Source organism: Gasterosteus aculeatus, chromosome 6 (assembly GCF_964276395.1).
Source record: "Gasterosteus aculeatus chromosome 6, fGasAcu3.hap1.1, whole genome shotgun sequence".
In the NCBI taxonomy this organism is placed as follows: domain Eukaryota; kingdom Metazoa; phylum Chordata; class Actinopteri; order Perciformes; family Gasterosteidae; genus Gasterosteus; species Gasterosteus aculeatus.
In genome coordinates, this window is record NC_135693.1 from 18,344,359 (window position 1) to 18,360,847 (window position 16,489).

Genomic DNA, 16,489 nt, shown 5'->3' on the forward strand with positions numbered 1-16,489 from the left:
ACGTGAGCACCAGTGTTTTGAACTGGATGCGGGCAGAAACCGGTAGCCCGTGAAGAGAGCGGAGGAGTGGAGCAGTGTGGGAGAATTTCATCTCGTGTAACTCGTCCGGCACCCTGGCAACAGTGGGTTCATTTGAACTGATGAGAGCGATGAGACTCATTTTTAACTAACTAAAATTGCCCCTGGATTCTCTGTTGTTCTTAAACCAGTTCTTAAAGTTGTCTTTGTGTATGTAGCACGACCATGAATATTTAGAGCTGTAGATACAAAATACACATTAAATGCAGCATTATTTTTGATTAAAAATGTGAATACTTCATCCTTTTGCTTCTAAGCGCCCTGTGAAATATCCTCACCCGGCTTCCGTAGAGCGGCTTCGGTTTTGTTGACATCTGTGTCTTCCTCCATCAGCTGACTGTCTACAAGTTAGCTGCCCAGTTTCTGAACACCGTTAACACACACGACAGCATGACGTTACCCTGCCAGTCAGCTCTCACCCCGCTAAACGCGTCTTCAGACAGCCGGCCGCCCGCAACGGGGCTTGTTTTCTAACCCGCTGTCCCTCGAGAGAAAAGCGAAGCGTTAGCCGGCTAGTTAGCTCACTGCTACCGTTAGATAGCCCGTCGAGCTACAGCGGTGACGCTAACGGGCTAAGCTAGCCGATGTAAAGCGGAACACTATGGAGGGGATTCTGTACAAGTGGACGAATTACATGACAGGTGAGTCGTCTGTCTGTCCGGTGCCTGTCTCATCCAACTGTCTCTCCGTCCAGCGCCGTGATGAATGTTTGTTAGCTAACGGTGCTAATGTCTAACATCCTCCTTTCGGTGCCCCCGCTGTCACTCAATGGAAAATTACAATTTTTAAAATATTTTTTATATATTTACACTATAAGCACCCACAGCTCGATATTCGTATCTGCATCGAACGAGCAGGCGTCACTACAAACTGTTTCACTACAGTTTATTTCTACATATATTTCGCTCTTTTTAATGATAAGACGTTATTCATCAGCCCACAGTGACGGGGTTATAATGACCTTTGACCTTAATGATGGCCGCCCAGCCTGTCTATAAATAATAGAGGGGGAGGACAAGTAGACACTATGGACGGATTTCTGTCAGCTGTTGTGCTCTGGGAGATGTCATCGAATAAATGAATAGTTGTTATTTGTATTGTACGTTTGAAACTGGGAGCATTAAGTGCTTTTCTCTGACAGCAGATCAATAACAAGATAGAATATCAAGAAATAAAAACAGCTAAATAAAGGCACACCATTAAAGATTGTTTAATACGCACATATGGATTCCAAAGCATGGAAGGTAGGACAAGTGAAACTATTAAATAGAAGTAAAAAATAGGCCGCACAACACAGCTGTATTAAAAAATGATACAACTGTCAGCGAAAAAAAGCAAGTCAATAAAAAAGTGTTAAGACCGGATTAAAAAGCGGAAACGTTGTCAGACGATCTGATACTAACTGGAAGACCAGTTCCAGTAACTAACTGGAAGACCAGTTCCAGTTAGCATTCAAAGTGAGAATTAGACTATTTTTATTGTATTTATTTAAGGAAGTTGTTCTTCCTGACTCACATGATCTGTGGCTCCAATGGCCTCGCTACAAAATGTACACACAATAAAGACAATGGGGAAGCAAAGGGCAATTTTTAATTAAACACTCAGATATTAAATTAAATGGTTTATTACTGAACACAGTTATATATATTTTTTAACAATGAGTTTATGAGATGTGTTTATCAGCAGATGGATGAGTGAAGAGTGTGAAGTTTAAAAAAGTTTCCAAAGAATCTAATCATAAAATCAATTAGTAAATATGGATGTTATTCCATTATCTCACAGAATAAACATATGCAGATCAATAAACAATGAGTAATAATCCTTATTTGCGGCCATTGAACCCACCATTCATACAATACATCTGCTTCTACAGCTTCATCACCATTAATATCAGGAATCAGGAAACATTTATTGCCAAAATATGTCAAACATACAGGGAATTTGTCTTGGCGGTTGGTGAGTGACAGTAGACAGTGTAACAATAGACAACAAGACAGCAGTGGACAAGTAATAAAATAAAATGAAATGCTAATGCAATGGGTTAGTAGTATCTGTATTAACCCGGCATTTGAGCAATAACCACACCGAGACAGACGCTCGTGACTTGCTTGTTTTCTGCGTCCAGGTTGGCAGCCGCGCTGGTTCGTCTTAGAGGGCGGCGTCATCTCTTACTACGACAGCGAGGACGACGTGGACAAAGGAAGCAAAGGATCCATCAAGATGTCCGTGTGTGACATCAAAGGTGAGCCCGCCGTCTGAGCGATCGCAAACCGCTTCGATCAGTTCGTTCGCCGCTCACGTTTGGTTTCTGTTCCAGTTCACCCGACGGACACCACGCGCCTGGAGTTGATCATCCCCGGCGAGCAGCACTTCTACGTGCGAGCGGTGAACGCCGCCGAGCGCCAGAGGTGGCTGGTGGCGTTGGGCTCGTCCAAAGCCGGAACCCTTGAGAGTCACAGACACAAAGGTACCAAGTGACATTTAATAAGAAACACTTATAGACCGGCAGCTTGCTCAAATTCAGCTTAATGTAAACAAATCGATTTATTGTGAAAATCAGCTGGTTGTTGGGTCACTGGCACACAAACAGACAGATTAATTCACACCCTCACGTCAAATGTACCCTTAAATAAATTAATTAATAAAAAGAATTTAGGTTTTGTCATGTTTATTATATCTGCATTTGCTTTACACAGAAAAGTCAACGGTTATCTAATCATAAAATATTTGATTTATCTCAGTATGGAGTTTTGAAAAAGTGTGTGTCTGTTTGTGTGTGTCGCCAGGTCCAGACTGTCTGAAGACAAAGATGTCGGAACTTCGCCTGTACTGCGACCTCCTCGTCCAGCAGGTCCAAACCATCCAATCGCAGCACACTTCTGACACCGAGGAAACGCCCACTTCTGAGGTAACACCCAAAACAAGATAGAATCATAATACAACGTATAACTGATATTTACAGTGTATATTAGGATGTTTGTACATTTTTAAAGACACACGGTTACATTGACGGTTTGTTTTTGTCTGAAGAATCCGAGTCAGTGAGTCACAGGTCACTTTCCTCCTCTGTGCCCCTGCAGTCCTCTCTGCTCAGTGCAACCTGCGCAACTTTCATCAGGACTCTGGAGGAGTGTATGACCCTCGCCAACCAGAGTATGACCCCTGACCTTCGACCTCCTGAAAGGGTAATTCTTCTTCTCCTGCCGATGGATAAAACCTTTCCAGTGAAGTCAAACTGACAATAGAGGAGCCCAAAAATACTGTTAAAAAATGCGATTATTTAAAAAAAAAAATTTCAGATGCTGTAACTGAGAAATGCGTTTACAGGAGAAACAACATGAGTCATTAGAATTTAATTTTCTGTTGGTGGAATAACTGATTGATCATTTTAGCCGTCGTTGTATTAACTGAACTGAGAAAGTCCCTCCTGCTGCTCACATCCGTCTTTGCACAGTGTGAAAAACATTTTCCACGGACCTGAAAAAGACCCAAGTTATTAAATCACAGTAAACACAGACTGCTTTAGTTCCAGCAGCAGTTGTGTTTTACAGTTGTGTCTGTGTATTTGTTTCTCTGGCACTGCAGCAGACGTTGTGTTACGCTCTGCTCGCCATCAATCACCCGACGCCTGCAGGTTGAAACAATCCCAATAATAATGACCGAAAAGTAAACTTGATTAATTAGAAGAGACGAGTCAGGGAGTTGTAGACATTAGTGACCTTTGTTGCGCTCGTAGCCAAACCCCACTTTCTTTCCTTTTGTGACATTTCTATAACATCCTCCATTATTTAGTACCAACGTGTATTCTCTTCTGCCTTTGTGTCGCCCGCCCAGCTGAAACGGTCAACTAGTCACCCTGGAACATACAGCTTTGACAGGTGAGTTAAAACACACCGTACCGAGTAACTTTAAACTGCAAAACATTAAAAACTAAATGATTTAAGAACAAAGAAGATCATCAGGACTTTTATGCTCTTTAAAACCTTTCTGTATTAATGAATGATTCGCTTTGGCCTCCAGGGGGCAGCAGTGCACGTGAGACAGATTAATTTGCCGAGCCCATAAACCCATGCGTGACATTTGGACAGACACAACGTGATTGTATTCATATGGATTTATTTCTTCTGCTCAGGTCCGGCGTGCTGAAGGAGTACTCGAGTGGAGGTCAGAAGTCAAGTCAGCGCAGGACCCGAACGTTCTCCGACAGCTCGCTTTACGACGCTGAACGTAAGACGCCGAATCTTGCTGTTGTTGATGTTACTGAAAGATGAAACGATGATGCGTTCATACTTAGAATATAGAATATCTCAGATCTCAGGACTCGTTCCACCAGGAGGAACGAGATGTACACATGCAGATAAAACGGGTCCTAAATAACTTGTGTGCTTTACAGGTTTGCTGCCAACGCTCAACGGAGACTCGTCCATCCCTGAAGAGAGGCCGGACAGCCCAAAGACCACGCCCACCGACACAGACACCGACCTGTCCATCTGAAGACCGCCCAGAGAGGTCAACAACAACAACAACAACGTTGACGACGTCGTCTCCACCACGCAGGGACACCAGCCGGCGGACCCGCTCCGGGAGGATCCGTCCCTCTCGTTCTCCGAGGCGAGCTGATGCCAAACACGTGCGCTTTGTACCGACCGCGAGCGTCTCCGTGCGCGCCGGAGACACGGCGCGGGTGTCCAGGTGGGAGATGCTCTCACTCGGAGGTTGCGGCGGCGCCGGAGGAGCGGGGAGGTTGTTTTGATCCGAGGCGTCTCCTGTGGACGGAACCACGCTGGTAAAAAAAAAAAAAAAAGGTTCCCGGGTCTCAGTTCCTGTCGCAGCCACAGTCGGCTGACGGCTCTTTAGATGCCAAAGTTTGCACAAACGTTAAAATGTGCCAAACGCTCTTTTTTTTTTTTCTTCCCCGCAGCAGAGCTTCTTCTCCGTCGTTCAACCGAGTCGCATCGGGAGTTTCTGACGTCCCGGATCCGCGTGAATGTCTTCGAGTTGCTGCCTTTTTGCGTTTGAGTCGGCCTTTTGTTCTTAAAGAGACGGGAAGCACAAGAAGACAAAACGCAAACAAAGTATTTCTGTTGTTGTTTTGATCGTTCGCTTTCTCCGGCTGCAGTGTGTCGAGCTCTCGTATTTACACAAGTGCTTCATGAAGTATTGAGGGTAAAACGGAGCTGCTACCAGCATCTCTGTGCCGTGTCTCAAACTGCCTCCAGGTTTTCCAACAGCGCAGCAAAAGAACCTCGTCTATCGGGGGGGGTCACTTCTTTAGAAATCTGACTTTCACTTTCATTGATCAGCAGTGGAACGCTGACAGGTTGTCGCAAAATCTACGATTCACAAATCTTGTTTCCCGCCACTGATTCTTTTAGTCGAATCCAGCCGAGAAACACGCAAACATCTGGCTCCGTAACGGCGGGATGATTCCGGGTGATTCGCTGCTTGAAAAGGTCACCTGACCCCAGCGAAACATCGACAGCCGGCCGGCAGGAAACCGCTCGGACCTCCACCTCCCGGCACGGCTGCTGAATCATCTGAACTCTTCCGATCGATCCTCCAGTCGGGTGTTTTCTCAGTTATTGGAGCGCAAACGATTAACGGAAACAACTTGTCGCTGTTCTGCACTTTAGACTTAAGGAAATGCTCCTTTTGAATGTCGGTGCTCTGAACGAGGCGCTGCGGTGGGTAACGTGCCGACGATTGTGAAACTGATATCAATGTGTATTTTTGTTTTCGTGTCTTATTTTTAAAAAGAGTTGTTTTGGTGCCGCCTTGTAACATGTAACAGTAATACTATTTAAGACGGGGCTTCCTGGTATTGAGTTCATCAAAATGCGTGTTTTGGTATTTATTATGAACGGACTGATGGCAAATAACTTATAACAGCATAGTGGTTCTATATTTTATCGTATGGGATCATTTATTTTTTACTTTCCTTTCAGATTATTTTATTTATGCAAACATATGATAGAGTTTATAAAGTGGTGGATTGTTTATTATGTGTGTTTCAGAGGTTCATTTGCACACGTGTCCATAAGCATCCATTAATATAAATCCAATTAAACTAAATACAAATTAAGACAGGGACTCTGAATCTGCTACTTTGTGTTTTAATGTAATAAATTGCTATAATAACTATTGCTGTCAAAGACCATTCTTTCCCTTTGATTAACTAATCCACTGCAAACACTCGACCTTTAAACTGTTTTTAAAACTACGTGACTTCTACAGTACGACAGAAAGACGTTTTCACCACAAACAACCGTTTTCTGTCTCACCTTCACAAATCAGAGAAGTTTCCAACGACACAAAAACGCAACAAAGAGGCTCTTTGTGCGATTTGTGTGCGTGGTTTGTTCCTCCTACAGTGGCCACTAAGTCTCTCCAGATGTTTCCACAACCACTGCCAACACACAGAAGAAGTTCATTAAGTATAAATGTATTTCCGTAATCCCATCCCATCAATGAAGAACTAAAGTGATATTATGGTGTGGATATGCAGTCAAACTGGGACACTGTGGAGCGTTTAAGTTCTTCTGAAACCCATCCAGCCTTTTTGTTCTTTAGGTCGTCAAGCGATTCTATCGAAAAACAAGATTGTCATCAAATTCAAAAGAATACAAACCGCGATGCAGATGAAGATTCCCACACAACACTGAATGAGAAAAGGTGTATAATAAGAATGAGGAGGAGGATTATTACTGTTACCGTACATGTGCTCTTTTGCTGAGGTAGAATGTAGATTTACTGGAGTACGTATTTGAGAGTTTACGGTATTTGTAGTTACGCACGGAACAATTTTGAATCCCCTTCCTGTCCAGTTACGTTATATGTTGACGTTGAGAGGAAGCTGAGAACAAGGCTGCTTTTCTTCTTGGAGCTACGAGGCAATATGATTGTGTTATTGGTACTTTTACACATGTAGAGGATCTGAATACCTCTTTTTTTTTGGTACCATTAAACATTCATTCTGCTGTGGAGAATCTCTCCCTCTCTCTCTCTCTCTCTCTCTCTCTCTCTCTCTCTCTCTCTCTCTCTCTCTCTCTCTCTCTCTCTCTCTCTCTCTCTCTGTCAATTAGTGATAATGGACGCCGTCGGCTGACAGAAGGCCACTCCCTCCATCTCTACTCCCTCCCTCCTTAACACACTCACACACACACATACACACACACTCACACAGACACACACACACACACACACACACATGCTCTCTCTTTCCGCCCGTCTTTCCTTCGACCTCTCACTCAGTCATAATGGAGCCCAGCAGTCCAAAAAAGATCCAGTTTGCTGTTCCTCCGCTGCAGGGACAACTGGACCCGCAGGCCGCCGAACACGTGAGTGTATCTCAATGTGTGTGTGTGTGTGTGTGTGTGTGTGTGTGCTCTACGAGGGCCGAATAAGGCTTCCGTGTGTCATCTTATCTGGAATTTTCTGTGTGGGGGTGCGTGTGCGCACGAGTCGGCCTCGTGAAAACTGCCGTTTGTGTGTCTGTGTGTCACACGCGTCACATTTGAGCGCACGTTTGACTAATATTTGTAAGCAGACGCTTTATAATTACCATAAATTCTTTTTTTTTTTCTTCACAAGTACGTCAATGTCCACAAAGATAAATTCACTCCCATCGCGAAGGATCTGCAGCTGAAGTTCACGCCCGTCCTCCCGGCGTGGGAGCGCTGAAAGGCATTCTGGGAAACACAGGACCACCAACAACCTGATATTTCTTAAGATTAAATTAAATTTTAAATTAAATTGTATGTGTATTTATAAAAGGTAACACGGACGTTGCGTGTGGGAGTTTAAGCCGCTCTCTCTCGGGCCTCCTGAGCGCTTTGCTGGATGGAAACAGGAAATAGTTTGTGTCTGAGGAAACGGGTAATGAACAGAGACGAATCAGGGCCTCTGGGCCCCCGTTGCGTGAAGGAGCGCTTCTGCTGTGGTTTTACGAGGTAGCGTCTCGTAAAAAAAAACAAGTGTCCCGTCCGGCGTGACGATGAACATTTACATTCCTGATTCCCTTCGCCTGAGATCCAATGAGGATTTTAAGGACTTTACGTCGAGGGTTAGTGAAACAGAAGTGGCTGATTTGTAGCACGCGCTGTCCCCTCCTCTTGTTTCCATGGACCATGTGGATGTTGTGCATCTGAAAAGTGAAATGCCCACTAAAACTTTGAAGTGGGCTGTAGTATTTTTAGGAGGCACTTGAACAACTTTGAGTGATTAATGAAATCCGCTCAATTAAGTGTCACACAAATATGCAGGACCGCGTTTTTATGGCGTCGGAAAAGCTGGGATGATCAACTCCTGTTGATATTCCTGTTTAAATTTGAGTTGGACAAGGATTTTTTAAATGTTTTTAAAGCCCAACTAATGTGACTAGATGAGTCTAAACGAGTCTAGATTGTTAAAATACCACAATTAAAAAGAACATGCAAGTTTTCAGCTTTAAAAGGTTTCAGTTTCGATACAACAACAATTTCCACCGGCTGATGAATCAGAGGGAAGTTGAAGATAAACCATTACATACTTGTGTGTTTCCCTCAGATCCGTCGCAGGAGACCAACTCCAGCCACTCTGCAGATCTATAGACAACCTGGAACAGGTGAGAGAGAGAGAGACACACAGAGAGAGAGAGAGAGAGAGAGAGAGAGAGAGAGAGACAGAGAGAGAGACAGAGAGAGAGAGAGAGAGAGAGAGAGAGAGGGAGAGAGAGAGAGCTGAAAAGCATCAGCTATAATGGAATCTCTATTAGATTTGCGCTGCAGCTATTGGTAAGTGATCTCAGTGTTCAGACCAGACTAATGGATGCTTTAAGTGTGTGTGTGTGTGTGTGTGTGTGTGTGAGAGACACACTACACATGTCTTGCGGGGACATAAATGTGTTCACACATTGACGTTGTGGGGACTGGTCAACGCGGACAATCGCACGTCCTCGTAACGTGAATCCTGACTTCTTAGGGAGAAGACTGGGTTGAATGTCGGGTTAAGGGTTAGAATCTGGTGGAGGTCGTGTTCAAGGTGAGTCCTGGGGCATTAGTGTAAGTCAATGTAATGTCCCAAAAAAATCATGAAAACACTGTGTGTGTGTGTGTGTGTGTGTGTGTGTGTGTGTGTGTGTGTGTGTGTGTGTGTGTGTGTGTGTGTGTGTGTGTGTGTGTGTGTGTGTGTGTGTGTGTGTGTGTGTGTGTGTGTGTCCAGGAAGCCTTTTTATGAGCTCATCTCACTGAGGTTCTAGTGTATAAAAATGTTCTCAAAGAAAGAAGAGCGTTGGTGTCAAACACCAGGGACAAGTAACAAATTCTTTAAATAAGTAAGGAAATCAACATACTTGTTTTCTGTCTCTCTATTAATTGAAGGGTTATTACGGCCTTAGAAAGTCTTGTGCTTCTGTAAAGTGGAAAGCAGCAGTAAAGACAAGAAGTGACTGTGGTCCTTTTGTCTTTGATAAATGCTCATGAATTAAGAAGAAAGTATCTCACTTTAAAAGCGACATCACACGTTGGTGTTTTGAAGTGACAGAGATTGAAAACATCAACGCTGAGCTGGAGGGGAACTTTTGATGGGATCTGTCAGCAATACGTTGACAATACGAACAGAAGAAGACTTTGAGCTTCGTGACTCAAAACAACAGTAGACAAAAAGTGAGTTAAAGGGAAATATTTGTATTTATTTATTTGAATGCAAAGCCGATTGTGAAAGCCACCCAGAAGCATCCAGATGATAAAAGGGGGAAAACACTCTGAAAGCTTGCTACCAAATCAAAATCTTTTGTGTGGTTTTTGGAAATAACCTTCGGGTTATAAAAGTTTTCTGACAAATCAATAAAAACACAAAAGCTGAATGCTGCCGTCTCATCTCTCTCTGCAGATGTCGGAGATCAAAACAACGCCAGCGGAGAGACGCAGGTTTGTTTAAATGTGATCACATCTGCCACATTCCATCGAGACTCGGGATGAACTACACGCGCTAACGTCAGACAACAGAGCCTGAAGTGAGCTCCGATGTTTTAACCAGCAAACGGCATGAAAGTGTATCTTCTAAAAGGTCTAAAACTTCCCTTTCACTTTGTTAATACCAGACTGATCAGAAAGGAAAGGCAGAACTATTTTGCATTAAACTCTGATTATAAACTGTCAGAATATGAGTCTCCAATTTTAAAAGATTCTTCACGGCATCACTTAAATACTGCATCGACATCTCTCACATTTCTTTTGGCATTAAAAGGGTCGAATGAGAGAAAATGTGAGATAAATGATGGTTCTTCCGGAAAGTCAACGTTGTTTCACTGCTGTGAGATCAGGAGGGACGACACAGACGGTCTCCTTTTAGGTGTTTGCTTTTATTTATGTGATAGAAGATGTGCTCATGTGTTGTTTTCCTTCCGCTCTGCAGGCTTCAGAGACCTCTCAGAGGAAGCAGAGCACCTTCGCCCCACCCACCATGAAAGGTAAACAGCCTTCTGCATGGTTCTCCTGAGATGTTTAGCTAAATGTGCACAATGCCTTTAAAAAGCATAAAAGACGCTCAGGGAAGAGAAAGCAGAAGGTGTCCATTGGACCCCGAGGAGAGGATTAAGATTAAAATTGAGATGCAAATATTCAAGACGTCGCTAAAATCCAGACTAAAAACACATGGAAACACTGACCCATCAGAATAAAACGTCTAAATGCCTGTAGAAATTTTCTCTCAAACAGAGAGAACATTTCTGGTCTTTTTTATTTAGTGCATGTCTTTTATACTGATCCTTTCGTTGTGGCTCATCAGCAACAGATGGATCTTTTGTCTTCAGAAATTAGGTTCAGTCAAAGTTGATTGATGGCGTGACGGCCCGACAACCAGCAGCCTGCCGTGAGAAGTCATCCATTGTAAAATATGAGAATATAACCTTTCTCCTTCATTTTCATTTAAATATGTGTTCTCTGTTGTGAGCCATGAATCCTGAAGAAGTAGAGAATGCTTCATCCTGCTGGTCCTTAATGTACTTTAGTCTTTGATGCTGCATACTGGGGGTTCAGATGCAGCTGTGTTTCCACACCAGTTGCGTTTATTTTGTCTGATTACACTCTGTTATCTGAAGCTATTCGGCCCCACTTCTCTTGTGTTATTGTGTAATATTTGTGCGCCTCAGACCTGTGGGTTCAGCTGGTGCCGCTGGCAGCGGGGTCACTTCTGATGGTTCGGTTTGGTCAGGTGGCTCATGGGACTTTTCTGGTTTAGGTTCTGGGTTACCATCAATATTTTGGGGTGTTTAGGACACGCGAGTCACGTTGTTTTGTTTCGTTTCGAGATTCTCGTCATCTGAAGACCGTCCGACGGTTCCGAGGGGTTTTTATCTCTAAAAGACTTTGTTGTTGTTGTTGTCATCATTTTGATATCATCGCCTGCTATGAATTATTTATAAAGCCGTCATTGCTACAAGAACAGCTTAGAGGTGTTTATTATCACCACTGCGTGTGTTTTGAAATGTGAATGTAAGACGGAAAACTTTCATTTCTTGAGTTGAAAGTTCGGGTTTTAGCGGTAAATAAAAATACTAATATATATTTATTTTTATTTATATATATAAACAAATATATGTTTAAATATATATTAGTATGTGCAGAGCTCTCTAAGAGGGAGTTCAGCAATGAGTTCCTGGAAGAGGAGACGTTAAAAGCTTTTCTTTTATTGATCCTGTGTGTGTGTGTGTGTGTGTGTGTGTGTGTGTGTGTGTGTGTGTGTGTGTGTGTGTGTGTGTGTGTAGGGAGGGAGGGGTGCAGTTAGCTAACAGCCTCATGAGTAACTGCCAATGCACCAAATGCTTACATACCGTGTGATCAGGGAAAAAACGGGTTGTTTATTGATCTGAGTTTTTTCTGTTTTTATTTATTTGTTATGTCAAACACATGTGTAAAAGGATGTCAATTTGTTAATTACTCGACACTTTTTTGGGGGTCATTTTTTAAAACATATTTAAATTTTGAACAAATATCTACATATTAAAACGTAACACAACTTAGTTGTCAGTTAAATGTTTAATTTTAGCTATGTTTTTACTTTTAATCTTTAGTTTAGCGTCCCGTGTAGTTGAAGCGTCTCTCCAGTAGAGGTGCTCTTCTCTCCTCAGAGCTTCAACAAGGGGTGGAGCAGCACCTTCTGGGGGCGGGGCTCTGTGACACAGACGGCCAGCTGAGCCCAATCACAGCACATCTCTATGCTACCTCTTCCCTGTGGGCCAATCACAACGGGCCAGAGGAAGCCAACGGCAATGAGGCGGGTCTGCTGTTAGCCAATCAGGAGAGAGGAGTGGCAGAGAGCGTCAGTTCAGGGGGTAAACCGTTTTTTAAGTACACATTTTAATTCAGATTAATTTAGATTTTTGTCACATTTACGGTTACCACAAACCCAGGTAGGGGAATACAATTTTAGTTATTACACAAAAGTAAGCAAAAAAAAAACAATAACATGAAGCTCATCTGCCACTAGTGTATTTTAGAAATAGTAACGGACACCAGAGGCAGTGCTTCTGTTTGGCTGTGAGCCCCAAAACATGTAATTATATATATATATATATATATATATATATATATATATATATATATATATATAATTACATTCAAAGTCATTTGGAATACATTGTTGGCCCGAATACACACACCAGATACACATTAGCATTCATTTAATTACCAAAATTATAGTCGGCAGCATTACTTTTCTTAATTATATTAAATTTCTTGGGAGACTATTGTATTTGATAGAACTGACATCAAAAGAAACAATGAATAAATTCATATTTTAGTTTGGGGAGTTTGGCCATGATATACAAACAGCTTTTTTTAAATCCCCAATAAATGAACTGTTAATTTAAAGGAGTCTACAGCTCTTTTAGTATCTCTGGGCAATTTGTGAAGTCAGAACTGCTCCTATCAACACGGACAGGACGCTGATAAAGGCAGTATCCTCTTCCTGCTCAGCACCAAACCATAAACTAAAATCAATCATCTAGCTCCTTAAGGGGCTAATATTTCCCTCAGAGGATGAAAACACAGCTGAAATGAGGGTAAATATTGAACCACAAAATTAATCATACTACAGCTAATATGTTAACAGCTAATAAATAACTTTAGTCAGTCTGTCATCTTGTCTGTTATCTTGATCTTATGTTGTAAGTATTGCCATGCATTCAACTAGGCAAAGTACTTCTATTCAAAGCTAATCATACAGCATCAAAACTCATTACATCTCCTCTCAAAAGCATTCTACTTTTTTTTATTACTAAAATGTCTACAATTCCAGCAGTCTATATTCTGTAAAACTCTCACCTACTAACAGCACTAACTCTTCTCTCTCCCTCTCTTGTGGCTTCTGCATGATCTCCTTCCATCTTCCCTCCTGTTATTCCCCCCCAACCCAACCGCCCCCCCCCCCCCCCCCCCACCCTTTCTCAGACTTGTCATGTGACCACAAAAAGGAAGCATCCAGTCCCGACTCCATCTCCCGATAGCGACCTTTTATCTTTGTCTCTTGATAACCAACTTCTCGCCTCTTCATCTCGTCCCTCTGATAAATTCCACATACAGCAGATCCTCTTTCCTTCTCTCTCGCTCTCTCGTAGTTCAACATAACCAGATCAATTAAAAATTAAATTATTGTAAGCGGCGTTGGGGAGGTTTTGCCTGTTTAGAAATGGCTGTGAATAAAAATGTATTATATTGAAAGATTTACTGAATGTCTGAGTATTCTTTGTCCTTTACGTAAAACTCTTAATAGATGGCTTTTTATCATTTATTCAAGTTTTTTAGAATTAGGGGGGGTTCACGTCCACAGTGGTTTATGCACATTTTACTTTCAATTGTCTTTCACGACAAAATAAATTCATTTCATTGAAACGTGTAGGTGTAAAGAGACGTTTTAAAGAGGTTAAGTGTGTGTGATGTGACACACTGAACATTGCAACCATCTGTTTGACCTACAGGAGAACGTTGAATATCTTTGAAGATCCTAAAGATATGAACACTACACTCCAATAGCAACAGTGTCCTAAATGTGTGAAACGGAAATGGTTAGAATTCAAATGAATTGTCCAAACGACGTGATGTTTCGGTCCGCGCAGCATTGCACAGCTGCCTTCCTCACATCTGTGTGACCCCGACCGCGTGGAGGTCAACCCGCTCGCTGCATCAACAGAGGAGATGTCTCTCGAGTTGGCGAATGGGTGTGTGTGGTTTGGGCAACATGTGGCCCGGTGTTTTTATCACATGGGCCCGGGAGGCAACATGGTCCACGGAAGGGATGAGCTCAATAAAAGGGAGCACAAGACAAACACGGGATTCACCATGAAAACTAAATCCACAGTTCTTTCGTCAGGTCAAATACCAGTGGAATATTTAAGAAGGTCATCCACAGGGTGAATCACCCGTGGGGTTTTTTCTGGATTACCAATAGGTAAATGACTGTTTAGAAATGCAGGTTTGCTTATTAACTAAATTTAGACTAAATATGAACGGGCTTTATTATCTATCATTAATCCATTAATTTATTTTAGTGCCATCTGTGTGTGTAGGGAAGCTGAAAAGTTCTGTACCCGAGGAAGACGAGGAGGAAGCCAGCCTTCAGGACCAGTGATTCATTAAGGAAATCTCCACACAAAAGTGGAGGCCGATCTTCGATGATCTGGACGAACCGACGGACACCGGCGTCCATCGGGAGAGCGGCACTTACGAAATCAGTTAATGGACACGTCCGTTAACGTCTAGTTAGATTATGTGAAAGAAACGAGCCAAACGAGCACCTTCACTTCCACAGGACTCCTTTAACGTCTGAACCCGCGTAGCACACCAACCAATTAACCTTTGTTTGCCCTGTTTTTAGTTTATGAGAATGGTGGAAGCATAATTTCCCCTCTCACCAAAGCAAGACAATCACTCACCGCCATCACAAAAGCGATCCTGAAACAGCCGACATTTTAGCGTTTTTGGCGGGAGTAACTCGAGTGCCCTTCGCCAAAACACTGAATCTGAAAGTTTCACTAATTGGTCTGCTTGGTACTACAGCTCAGCCAGGATAGCGAGCTGACAGTAGTTAACCCTGCATGCTAGCTAGCTTGTTAACTTACACCAGGAACCGCTAGCCAGCAGTAGTAACCCTCCATGCTAGCTAGCTTGTTAACTTACACCAGGAACCGCTAGCCAGCAGTAGTAACCCTCCATGCTAGCTAGCTTGTTAACTTACACCAGGAACCGCTAGCCAGCAGTAGTAACCCTGCATGCTAGCTAGCTTGTTAACTTACACCAGGAGCCGCTAGCCAGCAGTAGTTAACCCTGCATGCTAGCTAGCTTGTTAACTTACACCAGGAACCGCTAGCCAGCAGTAGTTAACCCTGCATGCTAGCTAGCTTGTTAACTTACACCAGGAACCTCTAGCCAGCAGTAGTTAACCCCGCATGTTAGCTAGCTTGTTAACTTAAACCAGGAACCGCTAGCCAGCAGTAGTTAACCCCGCATTTTAGCTAGCTTGTTAACTTACACCAGGAACCGCTAGCTAGCAGTAGTTAACCCCTCATGTTAGCTAGCTTGTTAACTTAAACCAGGAACCACTAGCTAGCAGTAGTTAACCACACATGCTAACTAATTAACGCTATTTCCTTGTAAAATTAAGTGTCAGTCTACTCTAAATTTAAAAAAAGATAAAACGCTAATGTGTTTCATTTTTTTAATTTGGTGATTGCTAGCTTGCAGGCTAATTACGTAAATATCATTAGTTTGTAACGGGTTTCAGATCCAGGATCGACACGAGATGATTAATGGGAGTCAACAGCATATTTTCACCAGGAATTTAAACGCAATTAACGCAATGGCTAACACCTCAAATATACCTATGGAAGTAATGCAATAAAAACCATACTTGTTTAGCTTTTGAGGCTATTTTTGAGGCACTATCGTGAAAAGCAGACAATGCAATTAAACATGAATAATGCCAGCACTCATTGGGCTCATTATGAATCACACCTGTGACTTTGATCAAAATATCTGTCCTTTGTTGAAAGTTTGTTATATTGATTTTAAATGTGTTCTTGTTACAGTTTACAGTTAAACAGAATAGTTTTTGACTTATTTTTAAATACATGCTAATTTGGGGAAATCAGATTACTTCAATACTTTGCTTGAATAGATGAACATTTTTCTTCATCTTTTGTATATGCAGTATTTTATCATGTTCGTCACAGTAACAGCAATAAAATGTAAGCACTCCTCTCTGTCCTTCAAGTATCACGCTATTAGTTTGATTGTGGTCCCTCCTAGTGGTTTCCGTCGGACACTGTACTGTAGTGCAGTGTTTTTATTATTCTCTTACGTAGTAGTGGTTGTAGTAATTGATAATGATGTAATGCAGAGTGGAACAACTGGTTTTGGGTCCTAGTTTTATTGTACAG

At 42.4% G+C, this 16,489-nt stretch overlaps 2 protein-coding genes across 5 annotated transcripts; both read left to right on the top strand.

Moving 5' to 3' along the window:
* The first annotated feature begins 357 nt into the window (after window positions 1-357).
* On the top strand, window positions 358-6,217 carry plekha3 (pleckstrin homology domain containing, family A (phosphoinositide binding specific) member 3). Of its 2 annotated transcripts, XR_005712495.2 has the most exons (9): window positions 358-719; window positions 2,204-2,320; window positions 2,396-2,545; window positions 2,865-2,986; window positions 3,159-3,263; window positions 3,913-3,956; window positions 4,211-4,305; window positions 4,472-4,864; window positions 5,000-6,217. XR_005712495.2 is itself a non-coding variant. In XM_040179524.2 (8 exons), exons 1-8 carry the CDS (start codon window positions 680-682, stop codon window positions 4,570-4,572), a joined length of 774 nt encoding a protein of 257 aa, XP_040035458.1. In that variant the 5' UTR covers window positions 358-679; the 3' UTR covers window positions 4,573-6,217. The 2 variants fall into 2 exon arrangements, 1 of the variants encoding a protein (XP_040035458.1); XM_040179524.2 differs by having other exon boundaries at window positions 4,472-6,217.
* Window positions 6,218-7,209: 992 nt separating this feature from the next.
* On the top strand, window positions 7,210-16,307 carry LOC120821113 (protein phosphatase 1 regulatory subunit 1C). 3 transcript variants are annotated; one of them, XM_078104931.1, is made up of 6 exons: window positions 7,210-7,415; window positions 8,623-8,680; window positions 9,946-9,983; window positions 10,471-10,525; window positions 12,185-12,388; window positions 14,621-16,307. In XM_078104931.1, exons 1-6 carry the CDS (start codon window positions 7,335-7,337, stop codon window positions 14,680-14,682), a joined length of 498 nt encoding a protein of 165 aa, XP_077961057.1. In that variant the 5' UTR covers window positions 7,210-7,334; the 3' UTR covers window positions 14,683-16,307. The 3 variants fall into 3 exon arrangements, with proteins under 3 accessions (XP_077961057.1, XP_040035461.2, XP_040035462.1); XM_040179527.2 differs by lacking the exon at window positions 14,621-16,307 and adding an exon at window positions 13,506-13,777 and having other exon boundaries at window positions 7,213-7,415; XM_040179528.2 differs by lacking the exon at window positions 12,185-12,388 and having other exon boundaries at window positions 7,224-7,415.
* Window positions 16,308-16,489: the final 182 nt, after the last annotated feature.